This window comes from Macrobrachium rosenbergii, chromosome 9 (genome assembly GCF_040412425.1).
Source record: "Macrobrachium rosenbergii isolate ZJJX-2024 chromosome 9, ASM4041242v1, whole genome shotgun sequence".
Lineage (NCBI taxonomy): Eukaryota > Metazoa > Arthropoda > Malacostraca > Decapoda > Palaemonidae > Macrobrachium > Macrobrachium rosenbergii.
Window position 1 is genome coordinate 49,841,833 of NC_089749.1, and position 19,220 is coordinate 49,861,052.

The window sequence follows — 19,220 nt, forward strand, 5'->3', positions numbered from 1 at the left end:
CTTCATTAATTAGTCAGACCCCTTCCAGTTTTGTATATAACATAGACCGACGTCCTCCCTTCCAAAACGCAGAATGTCAGATTTAGCTTTTAAAGTTTTCATTTACGTCTTTTTCTATACTTTATGATTTTAACCTTTGTAAACCGACCTCAAGACAGTGTTAAATGGCAGAGAGTGTGTGTAGGAGGGCTCGACGCACGGCTGATGAGCCCACTGTGTAGGTGTGTAAAGCGGCTTTTGTTGCGGAAATTTAACTGCAAAGGGGCTAGTGGGGAAGATTCATTCCCGATTCAGCAGTTAAAATATGAATGCTATAGTTACACAGATGCAGTGTGTTTACACACACATGCAGTACATTGGCGCGTATTCACTCTGTAAGTGTGGATTTGTTTACCTCCTGGAGGTACATTTGCCAGCACAGGATCTTGCCCTAAGGTATGAAAGGAATTAGGTAGCCTGATGTTGACCACAGGACCCTGATCAACAAACATGGACTTCAAGCAAACTATGGAGCGCAAACGAAAAACGTTTACACTAATCTGCCGTCTATCAGTAAGCCCTTTCACTCAAACGTTGCTTAAGCATTCATGGATTAAAATAGGAAGACTTGCCTTTGTGTTGTTGCTCCAAGGTTAAAATCCTCCCTCTCTCAGATTAATGTCCGTGGGGCACTACAAGAAATCACTGCCGTTAAAATTAGTTCAAATTTTGCCACGCTGAAAACTTGGAAGTTCAAGTGAGACTGAACACCTCGATGCTCATAGCCTCATGTAGTAGATTTGCGTGCCCACCCTCTCGACCGATTTTTCACCATCTTTCGTACTGACTCGTCAATATTATTTGCAGCTGCAACTTCGACAGATCAAGTACTTCAGGCACCATTTTCCTTCTGTGTCGACATACTTCGAAGCTCATGAAATCTCATGTCTGTTACACTATTTGCTTTTATAAAGTACTCTATATTTCTAAATTAGCGAAGGACGAAAATTTCAGACAACTCAAGGCAGTTCTTAAGTTAACGCTCACGGACCCCGTCTGTGGCAAGTCTGGCTCTAGGAGACGGACTCAGACGGTGAAGAAAGGTTTCAAAATGCATCATCTTGTTGCGTTTTCTTAGACTAAAAGTAAGACATTTTAAATGTCAGTTTATGCACTGTTGTTATGACACCACAAATATAAAAGTTATTTATTTTTTCCAGACCTATGCGATAGAATAAGAGGTTTTATCACACTGTTTAAGTGGTTGTTAAAGAAATTTAAAGTTGCTTTTGCTGAAATGCTGTATAACGTTTTGGACATGGGCAGCAAGCGGGATGGGGTATGTCCACTTACTCCCTTTGCTATGTACCTTGGTCCTTGTATTCCTTAAACAAAATGACAAGCTTTCCAAACAAGAGATAGCTTAAACTATAGTTCTGAAAACAACGGTAAATAAGGGGAAGTGGAAAAAGACACTTTGTTAACCTGCTTCCGCATATTCAAGTACTTATTCAACCTACTAATTGACCGCACGCCTTTTCTCAGCAGAAAGAAGTAATTAGATATTGTGTAACATATCAATGATGTCACAAGAAACTCATTCAGTGGCATGTTACCCATGTGAAGAAAGTGATTTTATTAATCCTGTTCGTCAATGACACAACCCCACCCCGCCCGCCCACAAGCTAAACAGAGCATTTTGTGTCGGGAATTGATTATTAGCCATTTTCAAAACGAACACCCAAAGATATGGAGTAATGAACCCCTTCATATTTTAAATTCATTTAAATTCTTACTTATTATGATATTGTATTGTAGTCCCTAGGTTATCCGCGACCTCTTCTCCCTACCCTACTTCCCTTGTCACCAGGAGGTGCATAGAGGTCGTGTGAAACATAGGACAGTGTCGCTACTGAAGGGACCCATCACATTATATATTGCTTACCCAATATTTGTAGAATAAGATCGCAGCAGCCGACGAACGGTGGTGATTGAGCAAGCGAGAAAGCTAGAAGCCACTGCCTATCAATGACTTCAACAAGCACCATATTTCAGGGCTGTGCCCCGTGACAGGAACATTACAAAATACATTTATTGTAAAAGGTGATATACCCACCCATTTAAAATGTAACTGATACGATGCCCATTTTTGTCGTTTTGTCCATGTCTAAGAAATTCAACGTTCCATTCATACATGTGACATTTTAACTGAATTCAATTTCGCAAGAGATAATTGCGCTATGAGAGACTTCATTCATGACACTGGAGCATGTTTACAATAGGTCACACCCAACGCTTTCCCTCGTCTGCTAACCTCGGACTAAGGCCAGATACTACCATAATTGGTTCCTGGTTGATTAGTATTGATATTAAATACTTATATGTTGGACTATGTCATTCTGTTTTAGTTGTTTGTTTGTTAAGTGCTATTTAGCCTACATTTGTTTCTTTTTCCCGCTATGAAGACCATTGCTCCATAGACTATGAAGGGTGTATGATAGTACGGGATCTTTAGATACGGGCTGATTCATTCATGAGATGTAGATACCAACTTACTGAATTCTGGCAAATCGATATATATCTTCTTCTTCTTCCCAGCTTGTTCCCCATTTATATGTATATGTATATATATATATATATATATATATATATATATATATATATATATATATATATATATTCATTTTATCACATACACAATTGTTCTGTGCATTAGTAGAATTACTAAAGGACCCCATTCAAACTGGATGGTATCTAACGGTTTTTTATTCAGAAAAAGTTACAAGCTTTCTTGATAATGTGGACTGTTTGACCAAGAAAGCTTGTAACTTTTTCTGAATAAAAACTCCGTTAGATACCATCAAGTTTGAATGAGGTCCTTTTAGTAATATATATATATATATATATATATATATATATATATATATATATATATATATATATATATATAATTATATTTACAGTATATATATAAATTTCTGACTCACATCAGGATCGAACCCAGGTCTTTCAATTGAAAGGCAAGGGCGCTGCCCACTAGGCCCTACAAGTCTGAGAGAAGTTGGAACCTGAGAGCAAATGTATGGCCTAGTGGGCAGCGCCCTTGCCTTTCAAGTGAAAGACCAGTTTTCAATCCTGATGTGAGTGAGAAATTTATTTCTGTTCCACATGTGATTGTTGAATTGAATATATATATATATATATATATATATATATATATATATATATATATATATATATATGTGTGTAAATGTGTAACCATGTATGTATAAATAATTTATGTGTACTATGTGCATTAGTGTAGTTTTTGTTGCCTTGTGCTACATTACCTCAGTTATGATTTGTTAGGATTAGATTTAGGAAAAATTGGCTAAAAAACCAAGCACTGCAGCATTCCCAGTCATTCAGCGCTCAACACAGACAAAAGGAGTTAGAATGGTTGGACAGCAAAATGGTAGAAAGGAAGCAGGAATGGAGGTAAAGTAAATGGCTTAAGAGCAGGGGTAGCTAGACATTGCAAACAACCTTTAGTAATACCTGCAGTGCACCACTTAAGGTGCACTGACGGCACTAACTCCTGACGTGAAAATTATTCAGACTGGCATGTTTTGTAGAATCTGGTAACATTTTATGGATGACAATCTGCTCGTAATTAACGAAGTCATGACAGTATTTATGGCTTGCTTGCAACTGTTTACATTGCATACACACCCGCTGCAAGATGGCGTAAAGCTCATCAATCTTGGCTTCACTAAACATGAGTGAGTCGCCTCTATTCTATGGTTTTGTGTAGATACAGTTCTAAATCAGATATAAAATTATTATCAAATAAATTCAGTACGAATATGTTACCCATAGTGCCACCCGCACATTGAGGTTGGTGCCAAAGATAAGTGAGCAGTTCTTGGGGTTTTTACAGTTGGTGATGGTTAACTCAGACTAGTCTCCACTTGTCTTATTTATGACCAATTTGCAAAGCTCACACCTTGGCTACGGACTTTTCATTCTAATTCCGATATTAATCTTTCTACAAGCATTGACTGGATTATCTCATCACATCAACTTCATAGATGAATTGCACACTACTTAAAGAATCAATGAAATCCATCTGTCTATCGCTTAAACCCATGACTCAAACACTTCTTCACACTGAGAACAGTAACATTATACATTTAGTAACAATAACATTATCGACCCTAAGTGGTAAAACAGTTATTTAGTTTTTAGTGTGTCTATTACAGTTATAAAGATTAGCAAGTGATTAAAACAAATCTTGACCAGTCCAGTGCGAATAGAGGAAACAATTCCTGTTGTCCACTTTGTTCCTAACCACAAAACGACTCTTACAAACTACTCCAATTTATTTGGTATTTTTACAACCAACTACAAAATCTTGAGGTTATTTTGCATAAAGCTCACACTGTTTAAGCATTTAGGTACCAAAAACTGGTACTGACACTTGGTTTAACTACGGCAGAGATCAAGGCCACATGGGCTGTCACAAGGGCAAGCCATCGGGCATCATATTCCCCACTATTGGCTCGTCTTCCCCTTAATGAAAACAACCAATATCAGGAGGGAGGAGGCCATGTTGATGCCACTGGAAAGGTGAGCTGAACTGGGCACTGCATGTTTACCATAATAAGTGGAGCAAAAGTGATGCTTAGGACAGCAAAATGTACATGGAGTAAGAGATTTTCAATGTCCAATATGTATTAGATGATCAGGTCTTAGAAAAGGTTCAAGTTAACTTGGGAACACAATGAACTTTGAAGCAAGTATTATGAGGGCAAATTAAAAGTTACAGATGTGTAACGGTAGCAGCTACACAGCTTCATTTGCAGATTATGAAAACTTGAGCAACAATCATCCTTCCAGTCAGCCAAAATTTTGGCAATGACTACTGACACAAAAATCACACAAAAATAATTGGAAGTACCGTATTAAGGTTAAAAACAAACACATATTAATATGTAAGGAAGGCTATTCCTTGTACAAGTATTTATTTTCAGCCAACTTTTAACATGTAAAATTAATTCTAATAGCAAAGTTAATTTAGTGATAAATTAACTTTACTAAGGTTTTTGCCTAAAATTTGCAATACCTTTTTAAGTAATTTGAAAATTTACATTTTGTTCATGTGATTTTTTTTTAAAGACCACTTTTCCACAAATCACATCTAATTGTATGGAAATCATTTGAGTGGCGCAGTGTAATAAGGTGCCAAGCGCCGTTTTAAAAATGATAAAACGCATTTAAAGTTTGCCAACTATGAAAAACGCTTATAAAAGAAAAAACCAGCCAAGCGATTTCTATGAATCATACCTCATTTTAAAGGAAATTTATTCGCCTATTACATATGCAAAAATCATTATAGTATGTTTTGTCATTTAGCGGCCACAACCACAAAAAGTGAGGTAATGTAAGATTGTAAAGTGTTAATGAACACAATGAAAATGTTTTCATACGGCAATTAAAGCATGTTTTTGTGAAAACAACCTAAAATATTTATCCTAATAATGCTCTAAAATTAATTATAACATATCTGAGTAAAATTTCCATGAAAATATTATAAAACAAAAAACAATTACCGTGCCAAAAACAGACTACATTACAGACCTCCACTGGTTGCCGCTTGCCTCCTTTTTAAATCTTATGATGTAGCAGTGAGAACTCGCTAAGGGCAAATTTCCCTTTGTTTGCATGGAAACCTTTTGCCAGTAACGTAAGGGGACAAAAGTGTGTGTACAGGATTGCTGTATTTTAGCTGCTCGCTCACAATAAAAAACCAGTTCGGCCCATGGTGGCTAGCTGCCACCTTGTGCCTTGTTACGTATTTTTACTGTAAAAAGTATTAATGATTGTAAAGTATTACACCTAAAGGGTGGAACATCAGAAGTTTTGGCAATTATATTACAAGTAAAAGGTGGAAAATGTGAGTTACAAGAATAATATACTGTACAGTGGACTCACCATTCCTTGCCTGTTTTAGTCTTTTTGAAAAACAATGAAATATCTGTCTCTCCTTCACTAAAAAACTATTCATTGTCTACTGTACCTCATAGTCTACTGTACTCTAAAAGTATCACTAATCATTCCAATACTCCTCCCATACGTAATATGCTCTTTGAACAGATTACTTTGCCTGTGAAGTAACACAGTCTTTCTTATATCTACATGTAAAAAAAATCACTGATAACCTAAAGTGACATTAATATGGTTTTTTCCTGTGAGATTTACTTTTAACCATTTGTTTTCTTGTCACACCACTGTCATCAGGCTTCCAAAGACGGACTACACCACATTCCCCAGCTGTAATAAAAGAGTCTGTTTTCCCATCATATAAAGCAGCTCTCGTTAAACGTTGCTCTTGCTTACTTTGAAGAGATGCTTCAGGTTGCAGCAACCCTGTTGACAGATCAAGTTTCACAGTGCGAAGGCAATTACTTGCATCCATCCCAGAACCAACTAAAATAATGGGATTATCACTTTCCTCAAGCATATGTATACTTACAATGTATGATTCTTCAGACGACTTACATTTTATAGATTCAGTTACATCATTCCTACTGAATGAATGTAGTGGGGAAGCTTCTTTTATGTCCCAAAACTGTAATGAATGGATATCAGTAATTGCTCCTATTCTTTCATACTTCCCATTTCCTTTTAACCAAGTCAGTTTATCAACAGTTACATTAACATTTAAGCTATACATCAGTGCATCTTCTTCTTCCTTCTGTGACACATCAAACACATTAATCAGGCCATCTGTTGATGATGAGGCCAAGGAATCTGGGTTCACTGGATGAAATTTTATTTGAGTGATGTCATCACTATGACTTTGAGAATACCCACCCAAAGACTCAGAGTTTCTAATATCCCAGAATAACAAAAATACTTCACTTTCTATGAGCTCTGTACCAGCACAAACTATTCTTTCATTCAATGACACATCAAATGATGTTAGTGGCTTAATACATGATTTCTCATCGTCACTCTTGGTTTCAAGGGTTTTTTCACATTGACCTGTTCTGACGTCCCATATTTTTAGAGTACCATCTAAGCTACTTGTCCACAAGAGATTATTGTCTGTTGGAGAATACCTAATTCCTGTTACAGATTTTGCTTGTGTTTCAAATTCGCTAACATTCTGAAGTGTATCCATAGTAAGTACAGCCACTGAGTTATCAGATAATGAAACAGCAATTTTGTCATTGCTTTTGTTATGACAAAGGGCAGTACAATATTCTTCTTTACTTGCTACGCTTGCACTCGTCACAGCCAAGTAATTCGTAGAAAAATAGAGTTTTTCTTGTGAGCACAAATCTTCGGACATATCCATTGTGATAATATCTACAGGAACACTAGCCTGCAGATGAAATATGCAAGATTAGAAATCTAAACACTTAAAATCTATGTTGACATAAATTTTGTTTACTAACTGGTCAGTATCTATCATAAAAATATTTAGAAACATTCTCTTTATAATATTAGTTAGCTAAATATGAGACTTTTGGTCCCATGAAACAGATTATGCTTCTTGTAATGAAGTGTTCACGTATCAAGGGTTATTTACTGTAGACCTAAACTCCCTCTAAATAAAAACTTTGACAGGTAGTATAAAAAAAATGTTTCATAAACAAAAGCCTCTCACATTACAGTACTTAGTAATACTACCATCTGTTACTTTGGTTTTAGCTCAGAACTGTGCCACTTAACCCCAAAATACCATCTTCACTTACTACTGGATCTCATTTACGTCATGTAAATATTTCAAATTTTGTGTTTACACATTTTACTAACCATCAATATTATTTACGTCAGCTCTTCACTTTGCGGGATTAGATGTAAAATGAGTATTCTCCACGTTTCTCTTTCCTGTACAGTGCAGAAACATTTCTTAAATGTTTGGATTTACTGAAATACCATGTCTATGATGCAATTTCTCATTTAAGAATATCTCAGGTGCCACAACTGGTTGCAATTTGCCAGATGGTAATAAGTTAACCAGTGTTCTCATACCTGGAGCTGTGCTATAGCCAGTGTACCAGGGTCTTGCAGCATCATGTTTGAGTTCCCTTGCCTTAGGGTACAAGTAATCACACTTTCCTTTTGATTTTAAATCTTTCAAGTACAGTAGTTATTGTTTCATTGGATAAATATTTTGTTTAAGTTTTTATTACAGTACCTGTATAAAATAATAATTCTATTTATTACTATTTACAGCTGAGCTATTTTCAATTTTTGCTCTTTACTCATTTTTCAAATACGTACTGAGCATCCTTTTCTGTAACAACTTGCCAAGTAAGTTCATGCCTTCTGGTTTTTTACACCTGACTGCATGCACTTAATAATAATAATAATAATAATAATAATAATAATAATAATAATAATAATAATAATAATAATAATAATAATAATAATAATAATAATACAGTAACTCCAAAGCTGAGACAAAGAAGCCGAGTTGATAGTCATTTGAGGTTACCATGTACAAGAATCTATCAGATTCTCTAGGACGATATACTGCCACTTCCTAGGAATATCCAGTAGAAAAGATAATCCATGCTAAGGTGGTGCCAAGTGATTTACCACCATCTCCACAAGAGAAGAGAACTCAACAGGAAAGATGACGCTGCCGAGAAGGAACCTCTACCATGCAAGGTGATGAAGCAATAACAACTCTCATTCTTATATACACCCTTCGAAATTTCCCTAAAGGAGTAAAGACAAGGAAAAAACCAAAGGTTTGTGGCAGAAAGATGAAGGGTTAAAGTGCATTAACACATCGTCCCCAAGGACACCACAAACAAGCTGACAATAACTGAAAAGATTCCCCTGAAAGCAAGAGACATGTAGGAGGGTATCTGGGTCTCAGCCAAAAGAGAAAATCAAGCAGCTTTTGATGCTCCACACTGTAAATTCTCTCCTAAGGGTTAACATCAAGTGAAGACCCATCCCAGATTGAGTACAATGTTTGGGATGAGATCACTCAGGGGTGAAAGAAGACAGGAATCGATTCATATGCAACCAATCCGGATTATGTGCACCTCCTCTCAAAATGATAATGCTCACACATCTTCAGATGGCGCAAGCAAATAGTACTTGTCTGCAATTCACCTCACAGGATCTCTCAATATAATATGAGCTCTCTACCAAGAAAGAAACGACAGCCTCAGCAAGTGGATGTTGAACAACCAATAGCCAACATGCTTCACAACCAAAGTGGATCTTTGCCACATCTGAATCACATACTCCCAGTGTGTGTCTCCAAACAGACAGTCAAGCAGCAGCAAGAGACCTTCCTACAAAGTGGAACAAACAGAGGGCTGATATACCTTTCTCCTCCATTGTGAATTTCCAGGTTTTGAGCAAACTACAACCTTCAAAGGGCAGCTTACTTAATAACCCACAAACTGGCCAAATAGGCATTGGACCTATTGCTCCAGCAACAGGTGAAGAAGATCAATTCCACTACCGTTCAACTATTCTATCCCAGACAGTACAGGGGAAGTCGTCTCATCCTCTTTGTTATGAGACCTTCATGAGTGGATTTTTTTAATGTGTCTACACGTGAAAAGTACCTCTTGTATTCCTAGGTACCTAGTGCCAAAGCCTATGAACACCATCTATCTGTTAATAATAGTCCATATGGAGTCTCGTTTGAATTATCTATACTGAGAGCCCAGTTGAAATTTCTATGGAAATACTTTTAAAATTTCTTATACAGTATACCTTTCTGAACACAAACGCCTTGCTGTTACAACAATCATGGCACACAAGGCAGCATTAACAGACTCCTTGCTTTATGGTTGGGATTGACTCAAATATCTAGTTACCACCACCCTTCCGATCTCTTTTGCACTGCAAGACCACGTTCAGGCTTCAGTGCCAGTTCCTGAACAAGATGCTTGGGCTATCAGCCTCAATCCAGCAGACCCAATACAACCACAACTCACACACTGCCAAAGGCAATCTTCTTGATTGTGTTAGCTCCAGGAGCTTGTATTAGTGAACTGGGCTCTCTTAGACGGGGATGATACATCGTACAAACAGCTGACCATCAATTATCATTTTTCAGTATATCATTCCCTAGCCAAGAATAAAGACTCCTTTAGAAAATCCCCTATTTTGATTAGAAAACTGAATTTAGCAGACACGACATTATGCCTGGTCCCAGCACTTAAGGTTTACCTAAAAGTTACGGCAAACATCCCAGGGGATCCAATTCTCCTACACCCTAGCACAAACAAACCACTCACTACAATGGCTGACAATGACTGCAGTATCTTTCATTACAAAGGCAAATCCACACTCCTTTCCTAGGTCACATGATATTAGGAAAATAAGTACGTTATTGGCCTTTTTCAGAAATGTCTCTTTCAAAGATGTCTTCAAATGTACAGGATGGTCGTCAGAACAGTATTTTTAAAAAACATTATTGCAACAAGCTTGAACAAATTCGACTGCACTGTGTATCAGTAGGTGGCATGGTTAGTCCAAGGTGTTACAGCAGAAAACCAGGGGTCTTATTGACAGTGAGTATGCTAACTATCACTAGGAGAAGGGCGACAGTGCTGCAACCAAACCCAGAAAGCTTAGGTAAGCCACTATAGAACTACATCCTAAAACATAAATTTGTGTATAGTTTCTTGTTCTTTGGTACCAAAACCTGAAGAGTATTTGGAATAAAGAATAGGGTTTGAAATTTGTGGCTTGATCTCAAACCAGAAATGTTTTTTCTCTGGGGTGTTGGGATTAAAAATTGAGAGCTTTGTGAGAGAGGTGCGAAATAATGAGCGGGAAGACAAGTACTGCTAGTTTACTGATGAAGCGAGCCGCTTATAAAGCAGGATGCAGACGTCTGCGTACTTAGAACCACGCGATGCAAGATTTACAGGTGACCTGAGGTCAAACTAATTCTTTAAAAAACAAGGACAGTTCATACAGAAAACATACTGATCAATAATGTCTGACAAATAACATAAATAATTTATTTACTTGTACATAAGCATGATTGTTAGAAAGACAATAAATATATGAGCGCGCCTAACTTGACAGAAGTGTCTCGCTTAAAAACTAAAATTGGAGAAAAACGCCAGTCAAAAGTTTGGCTACTTTCAGAATGTGATATCTCAGCATTTAAATGAGGGTACGGCATGAGGTTTGTTTTAAAAATAAGGTTATTGTGTCTGCTTTCAAACCATCATTGTAAAATAGCCAAGGGTTTAATGCATGCCGAAAGATGGCGTAAGCCATTCATCTTGAAATAAGTCTTATACTCCAGTACACTGAATCCCATAAAAACACACACCAATGCCCTGTAACCCCTCAAGACCCCAAGATATTATCTTTTTTTATTTATCATTCTGGATAATTTCCTTGATTATCTTAATCTTACAAGAATAACTAGGTGATTTAGTTCACTTCAAAAAAGACCTAAAAAGGTAATGCTTTTCACAATAAAAAAGCAGCAGAAAGATAATAAGATATTTTAATCAGAATACTCTGAGAGCTGATACAGTCGTCTCACCTGCAAAACAATAATAATTGCCGTCAATAATGGCTAAAATACATTTGATTCTGGAAACATGCGTAATTACTTCAGTGAGAATCAGACGTCATAATCCAGTAAATCATTATCCACGTCATTCTCATGAGGAGTATCTTGAAGGGTGTCTGGAGTAGCAGTGAGGGTATCTTGATCACAAAAAAGCTGGTTGAAGTATGTCATGAAAATCTGGGGGATGAATGGAACCAGATCTTTTCTTAACTCATACGCCCTCACTTTATTCACGTAAACTTTTGGCTACATTTGCTAATTAGCAAGAGTCCCGGACTCTTTCTGCCCTGGAAGGTCCTGGAACATTGTCATCTACATTCGTATGGGACATGATGAAGAGGAACCAGTACAGTATTATTAATGAATAAAGAACAAAAAAGAAGCTCATTAAATCCAGGGCGATCATGGGGAAGGAAGAATTGCAAGAATGTTTTTATTGCAGTGATAGCCAGCAGCTCCATGATGGCTGCTTCTCATTAATTAAATGCGGGAGTGTGGCAGGGCATCTGGACTCATGATTGGTTTATGCACCGGGGCGCTGCGACTCTCTACCCAGACTTCAGCCAGTGCAGCGTGTATAAGCGTCACTAAGGAAAAGAAGTAATGTTACAAAACGAGAATTTCGACCTTGTTGTTGCAGGAAATTTGAACTGAAATTTCTTCTCCCGACAGCTAGAGGGTTAGAGATGATGTTGGTGTGCGTAACTCTAAATCGGCTGGCGGTGTAGCTTACGACCTCTGCGTTAGGCGCCTCAATTATGGTGATAAACATATATTCTGGTCGACCCTGGAAAATTCGATGTGAAGGCACCGCAGAAAGCAGGATGTTCACTATAGAATGCGTTGAGGCGGCGACTTTGCAATACCTTCCCCTCAAGACAGAGGCAACGCCTGATCCAGCCAGGTATCTGCTGGGGCGACAAAGGGGGCCTTGCTTTCTTGATGTCAACTGGAGAGGATGGTCGCCTTCCTCGGTGTCCTCTGGAGTGGTTTGTTGGGTGCCTTCTTGTCTGGCTTCTGGGTTTTCTGGGGATGCCCATGCACCTTCCCTCGCCCGGGAGCTGTCGAGGGTGCCACACCTGCAGGAGGCTTTGGAGTTCTCTCATTGTCTTCTCTGGGAATCTGCAGGTTTGAGGCGATCTATACATATCCAGTCTTCCACCCATGGACGCTTCTCAGAGTGCCTTCTTGTTTCCTTTCCAGTACAAGGAAAGGTCCTCTGTAGAGATCTAGTTAAGAGTGGGCGTGGCATCGTCCTGACAAAAGTGGGTGGCGGAGGATATCCCGAGGAGCATCTGTCGGTGAATGTCCTTTGGCAGGGGGCAAATTTTCAAACCTGTCATGGAGCCTCTGCATCCTATATCATCCCTGTCCTCTGCTTGGGATTTCCCCGGGACTACCAGGGTCTTCCGTAGACTTTTCCGCTGGGAGGGTCGCTGTTGGCTCTGGGGGCAGTTCTCAACCCAAGGAGGACCCAGGGCAGCTGGTATTTTCAATTTTCGGAGGAGCAACGAACCATGAGGGATGCCTTCAGAGACCTGTGGAATCTTTCCACCATTCCGGTGGTTCGCGGGGCTGTAGGCAGTGGTGCTGTGATGATGGTCCGTAGGCATGCAGGGCGGTCCACAGCTCCGGACAGGAGCAGGTCCCCTGTCTGTTATCTCGTCTGGGACACCGAACCGGCTGATCCAGCTGGAGAGGAAGGAGGGCTTCCGCACACGCACTGGAGGTGCCTGAAGCGTCTCTTTGGCTGGGGAACTCGCCCATTCCTGATTCGGTGTGCTGTACTACTTTGCTGGCCTGACACTGCATACACTGCCTTGCCCAGGCCATGTCTTTCTGTATGCCATGCCAGATGAACTTCTCTGTCAGCAGCCTGGCTGTTGTCCTTCCGGAGGGGTGGGATAGGCCATGGATGACGTTGGAGCCCAGCCGACGTCTGGAGGTGGGCAGCAGGGGGTAGGGGCGTCGATACCTGGCGTCGCTCAGTAATGTTGATCCATCTGGGCGAAGACACGTCCTTCCACTTCAGCAAAGTGACGCCTGTATGGTAGGCTGGGGTCTCAGGGTCAGCAGCCTGTTCGTGGGTGAGGTCCTCGTAGTCGATCCCAAGCTGTGCTGAGTTGATCTCGATCCTTGAAAGGGTGTCAGCTACCGGGTTCTTCCTGCGGGAAGGTATTTGATGGTGCAGGTGAAAACTGCGATGGCCGCAAAGTGCCGCTGCTGCCTAGAGGACCATGCGTCTCCCAGCTTCGTGAAGGCGTTGACCAGCGGCTGGTGGTCGGTCCAAATTGTGAAGGGCGTTCCCTCCAGGAGGAACTTGAAGTGCTGTACCGCCTGGTGTGCTGCAAAGAGTTCCCGGTCGAAGGTGCTGTAGCGGGACTCAGTGGAGCTTAGCCTCCTACTGAAGAAGGCAATAGGCTGAGGGGTCCCCCTAATGACTTGCTCCAGGACAGAGCAGGCGACGTTGCTGGCATCCGTCATCATCTGGAGGGGAGCGTTGGGGTCCTGGTGGGTCAAAGATGTTGCTTTGGCAAGGGTGGCCTTCGTCAGGAGGAAGGCCTGCTGGTTGGGGTCACACACTCAGGTATTTGGACGACCCTTGAGGACCTCCGTCAGGGGGGCCATGGTGTGAGCAATCCCCGGGACGAATCTTCTGTAGTAGCTGACCATCCCAAGGAATTCTTGTAAAAAAAAAAAAAAAGAGTTTTTGATGCTGCTTTAATGTCAGCTGTCCTGTATGGGTGTGAGTCGTGGCTGAATGCAGACTTGAAGCCAGTATTTGATATTTTCAATTAAGACCGTATTAGGAGCCAGGTATAACACCAAAACTTACATAGAAGGACTGATTAATGATAGTAGAGACGATGTAAAAATCGCAATGGAGAGCACTCAGGCGTAACATGTTAATTCTGACTCCTCAAGAAAGGTTACGTATGAAATCAATCCAGACCTCTTAGTTCATGATCTATTCTGTTAGGCATAATGTTTCCAAATTGAATGATCTCATTCACTAGGTTCAGAATTGCATCTCCTCTCTGCCCGTGGAGTGGTAGGTGGAGTAGGAGGGGAGAGGCCCCGTCTGCCCCGTTGGAGGCGGTTGTGTGTACCTGTGGAGCCATTCAAACAGAAGTACCACGTAGCGCAAGTATGCTCAAGGACACAACATATCAGAGATACCTATAATTTATCTAACATGAGGATATATTTTCAAATCGAACCCTGGCAGAGTAGTATGAGATATTAGCTTAGTCCTCTATGATATTTATGAATGTTTGTGAGTGAAGGAAAATGAGAATAAAAATAGCTTTTGGAGTATGATTTTTGCATATAAATGTCAAATTTTGTTCTTAATTTTGTTTGCCATATGATTCTTTGTTTTTGTTTATTGTTGTATAAGATAAAAACCTGTTATTCTTCTTTATGTATGTAAATATTTTTGTATTGCCAAGTGTAGTGTTGTGCCTTTGTTGTTCCAAATATAAATAATTACTGTAAATATGGCTATGTATAATTGTTGTAGTCAATAAAATATCTAACCTAATCTAATCTAATCTATGGCCTTGATGGAGGTAGGGGTGGGGAACTTCCCGATGGCTTCGACCTTCGACGACATTGGGCAGACGCCCTCTGGGGATATCTTGTGGCCTAGTAATTCCACCTTCTCGACAACGAAGGAGCACTTGTCAAACCTGACGACGAGGCCACTTTCCTGCAGGCATGGCAGGACCTTCCAGATGTGTCATGAGTGTTCCTCAGGATGGAAAAGATTAGGATATCATCGACATAGCAGGCGTAGAGTTCAGGTTCCCAGGATGCTGTCCATCAACGCCTCTGGAAGTCACACTGAACACATGGCTCCAGTGTGGCCACGTGTCATCCTGCCGAAGAAAGTGGTGTCACGGACGTAGAAACCTAATGGTAAGGGCCCCTGGGTGTTTCTGCTGCTGCTGCCATAGCGGCCTATGTGCCTGGCCGCTGCCTCCTCCGTTTTTTGAAGGGAAGAAAGGGCAGAGGGCTTCGCACCTCCAGGCAGCTCTCCAAAACCTACGGTGGTAATAACAAAGCCCCAGCCCCTCCTCCTTGTGCTGGTGGGACGGCCTTTTCTGCTTGATGGCATTGATGGGCTCCATGGTGGGGTCCTCCGGCAGGAGGCAGTTGGCCGGAGTGTGTGGTGAGTCGCCCACTTGGCATAACAAATTGAGATCCGTCAGCTGCTCGCCTGATTAGGTCCTCGACGGCGTGGTATACGGTCCGTGATCTGCCCTTGGACCTCCGGCGGTAGCTACGCGGGATCTCCCTCGACAGGCTGATTTCTCTGCGCCTGCCACTATTTGTCAGTCTCGGCGGGAGGAGGAGGAGGTCTGGAGGGCATGCCACGCTTCCAAGAGGTTTCCACTCCTGCCGGGGTTGAGGGGGCGAGGTTGAGGCCGTGGGCGCTCTCTCGGGGCTGGCGGGGAGCAGTCTGGCGAGAGTGGTTTCTTGAAGGTGGCGGGGCCCGGCGTCGATCATCAACCATGGGTCGATCTTCTTGTATATCTCCTCCGGGAGGGCGTTGATGGCGATGTTCGCCTTCAACACCTTGTCTGTTAGGCCTGCTACCCTGAACTGCCCCTTGACCCTGTAGAACCAGGGCGCTGCGTTCTCCCTGGTAAATGGCGGCCGCCTTATGTTAGGGCCGCCTTTGGTTGATCCGTCAGGGTCGCCGTGTGGTGCAGGTACCGTGGAGGTGCATGGGAGGGGTTGCGAGGGAGGAGGTGTCTGCCTCTGAGAGGTTCACGGTGAATTTGTACAAAGATTTACAGGTGACCTGAGGTCAAACTAATTTTTTACAAAAATAGGACAGGTTCATACAGACAACATAGTGATCAATAATGTCTGACACATAACATAAATAATTCGTTATTTGTACATAAAGCATGATTATTTGGAAAGACAATAAGTATACAATTTACAATTATAGTGATAAGCATATATTCTGGTCGACCCTTGGTCGATGTGAAGGCACCGCAGAAAACGAGATGTTCACTATAGAGAACACGTTGAGAGGGGACTTTACAGCTTAAGCCTTTTCGTCACCTGTCAATTTCTTTTTAAAGCTACTTGAGGACGAAACAAGTGACTACGATATAAAAAAATCGGTTTTGATGTAGGAATAACCTATTTATGGTAGTCACTGTTGAGTCCTCAAAACCCTCCCACTTCCCTGACGAAAAGGCATGGGACTTGGGCAAGGGATCATCCTGCATTTACCAACAGAAAGTAATGACTTCTTGGTCTCCATGGGTCTATTGTTGACATAATTGGACTGCACATGCACATTAATCACTTCTAAGCAGGCTTTGATGATGAACCTGGTGTAAGCCTCACTGTAGATTTGGGGAAAGTGCTTACCATGTTTGGAGTCATTACATACTCCATCAAATTAATTTACAGTGTTTAATTTTTCTCTCTTTAATTTCTACTTATTTTCACTGTATGGAGCTCTGACAAAGAATACAACAGCAATTGACATATCTTGAAGTAGCCTAATTTTAGACTTCCTTTTTTTCAACTAAACTATTCTTACCTAATCTGCAGTGGGTCTAAGTATTTCTATGGGTTTCTGCACAATTCACTGAAGTGGGTGCTCCACTATATGGATAACTCATTTTGGTACGTTTTGGCTAAGTCTGCTATATGTCAGAATGTAATTACAATTACATTGTGAATCTAGATTAGCCCTGAAGACCATGGATGGTCAAAACAACTGTCAGCTTAGGAAGATAAAAATAAAGCACTAGATTTTCTGAAGACCAATGGATGGGCATTTGCAAATGCTCACCCTTTAGGTCCACCAAAAGCTTGAAGTCTCCCTCTCTGATGGAATCTAACACTGAATGAAGTTTTCATCTTGAAACAGGTCCTGGCCCGAGCAGACAGTTTACAGAGAGATCAATGACTGGTCTCCAACCACCTGTTACCTTCTTCACCAGAACAGGCAGCTATAAGCCACTCACACTTATATTCCAGCTTTCTGCAACATGACAGTCACCTCACTTCCCAGAGAGAGAGATTCTTCTACTGTCCGGGAATATATGTCTGAAATCAGACTGGACTTAAAGTGAGGGGTGGTGGATACTTGAAGCGTAGTAGATACCCTTCCTGTAAGACATTTGCTACCCAGGTCTCTGCTCCATGTTGCCCAATAGCTAGACAGGCACCACACCAACATTGGCAGCAGGGGGGGGGGGAATACTGCCCCTAGTGACCTCCACCATTCTTCTTACCCTTGCCTCCTTTCCTAGGAAAGACAGGAGGCTGAAAGGGGTGCAGCTGCGCACCTTTCACCACCGGGGCAGAAGATTATTATCAAAATAGTTTTACCAGACCACTGAGCTTACTATCAGCTCTCAAAGGGTTGGCCTGAAGGATTAGTTTTTACTAATATCACAATTTTTGAAAGTAAATTGTATTTTTCCTAACTATACAAACCTAAGGTCCTTTACATTAGGAATTTCTTTCAGGCGTAGGCTGGAAATGGCCGTTAAACTCTTGAGCAAGGTGGTTAGGCAGTAACTACCGCCAGGTAGGCGGGGATACCCGCCTGCCTGGATGTAAACATTCCAGTTTGCCTTTTGGTTCAGGTTCAGATTGAGGGGTGGCATGAGGTGGGCATAGTATGCAATGTAAAGGACCTTAGGTTTTGTATAGTTAAACTCTAATTACTTCAAACTGAACTATTCTAACACGATATACAAACCAGTGATCCTTTACATTAGGAAGACTCACTGGTTGGAGGAGGAATCTGGGTAGTCTCTCCTGAACTGACTGGAGTTCTGCACCGGGCTCTCCTCTGGTCCAGAAAATGAGGAGAGTACCGTGCCTCTGACATATTGATCAGGTGTAAGAACTGCAAGATCAAATGTCCAGATACTGGACCCTTTACGCATGAGTGAGGAAGCGTAACTCCTACGGAAATAGGCTGGAAGGATCTAGAGTGGAGGCAGTAAGGAAAGCCGAATGGGTTCCCTTATTGCCAGTCTCTCCTTCCTCCCCTTGCTAGAGGAAGGAGCGGAATTGCTTCTATGATTCTATAAGAAAAATAGAACTGGTGCTCAATGTGTAGTCTTACCGCATCAGTGCCAGTTCCAGCAGCTATTGGTTCAGTCTATTCTCATCCCTAAGGAGTTGGAGGATGGGAAGGAGGAGGAAGAGAATGATCACTCTCAGAATCCTTCTCCTTCCAGAACCAACACAGGCAGATGCTACTCGTCCTCTTGAAGGGCAGGTAGACAACACAACTTGTTGAGCAGCCTGCCACAGAGCCAGGAAAAAGGGTTCCTAGGGCCTGTGGGCAAGACCGAAGGAGAAGACAAGAGTGTGGTCTAAGAGACCACGTCTTGCTTCCAGACCGACAGAAACTTCCGGAATGCGAGGGATGGACCAAGCCATCGACTTCGTGAGCTCTCGGGTGGAAGGTACCGGTATCGTCGTCGTCAGCTGCCGAGTACCTCCTTTGATCGCTTCACGAAGTCAGGAGGAAGATGTGTCCTTAGACACTTCTTCCTTGGGAGAGACAGTACTAGCAAAAACGTTGACGACATCCAGGTTAGGAATGTCGAGCCTTTTGGAAGCTTTCTGAAAGCTCCTAATAGGACAAAGTAGCGAATGATCTGGATCATCGACACAAAGTCAG

The 19,220-nt window shown here is 41.4% G+C and overlaps 2 protein-coding genes across 9 annotated transcripts in view; both read right to left on the reverse strand.

Moving 5' to 3' along the window:
• Nucleotides 1-1,037, reverse strand: part of LOC136841772 (uncharacterized) — a 49,551-nt gene extending 48,514 nt beyond the window's left edge. The window contains exon 1 of the mRNA XM_067109050.1: nucleotides 612-1,037. The gene's annotated coding sequence lies outside the window, so the exon portion shown is untranslated. The remainder of the gene's footprint in view (nucleotides 1-611) is intronic.
• A 4,790-nt stretch (nucleotides 1,038-5,827) lies between these two features.
• The window catches only part of LOC136841775 (WD repeat-containing protein 89), a 70,034-nt gene continuing 56,641 nt past the window's right edge, over nucleotides 5,828-19,220 (reverse strand). For all 8 annotated transcript variants that reach the window (XM_067109055.1, XM_067109061.1, XM_067109056.1 and 5 more), the window contains one exon: nucleotides 5,828-7,348. In XM_067109055.1, the coding sequence (XP_066965156.1) occupies nucleotides 6,191-7,321 (1,131 nt within the window). In that variant the 5' untranslated portion in view covers nucleotides 7,322-7,348 and the 3' untranslated portion in view covers nucleotides 5,828-6,190. The remainder of the gene's footprint in view (nucleotides 7,349-19,220) is intronic.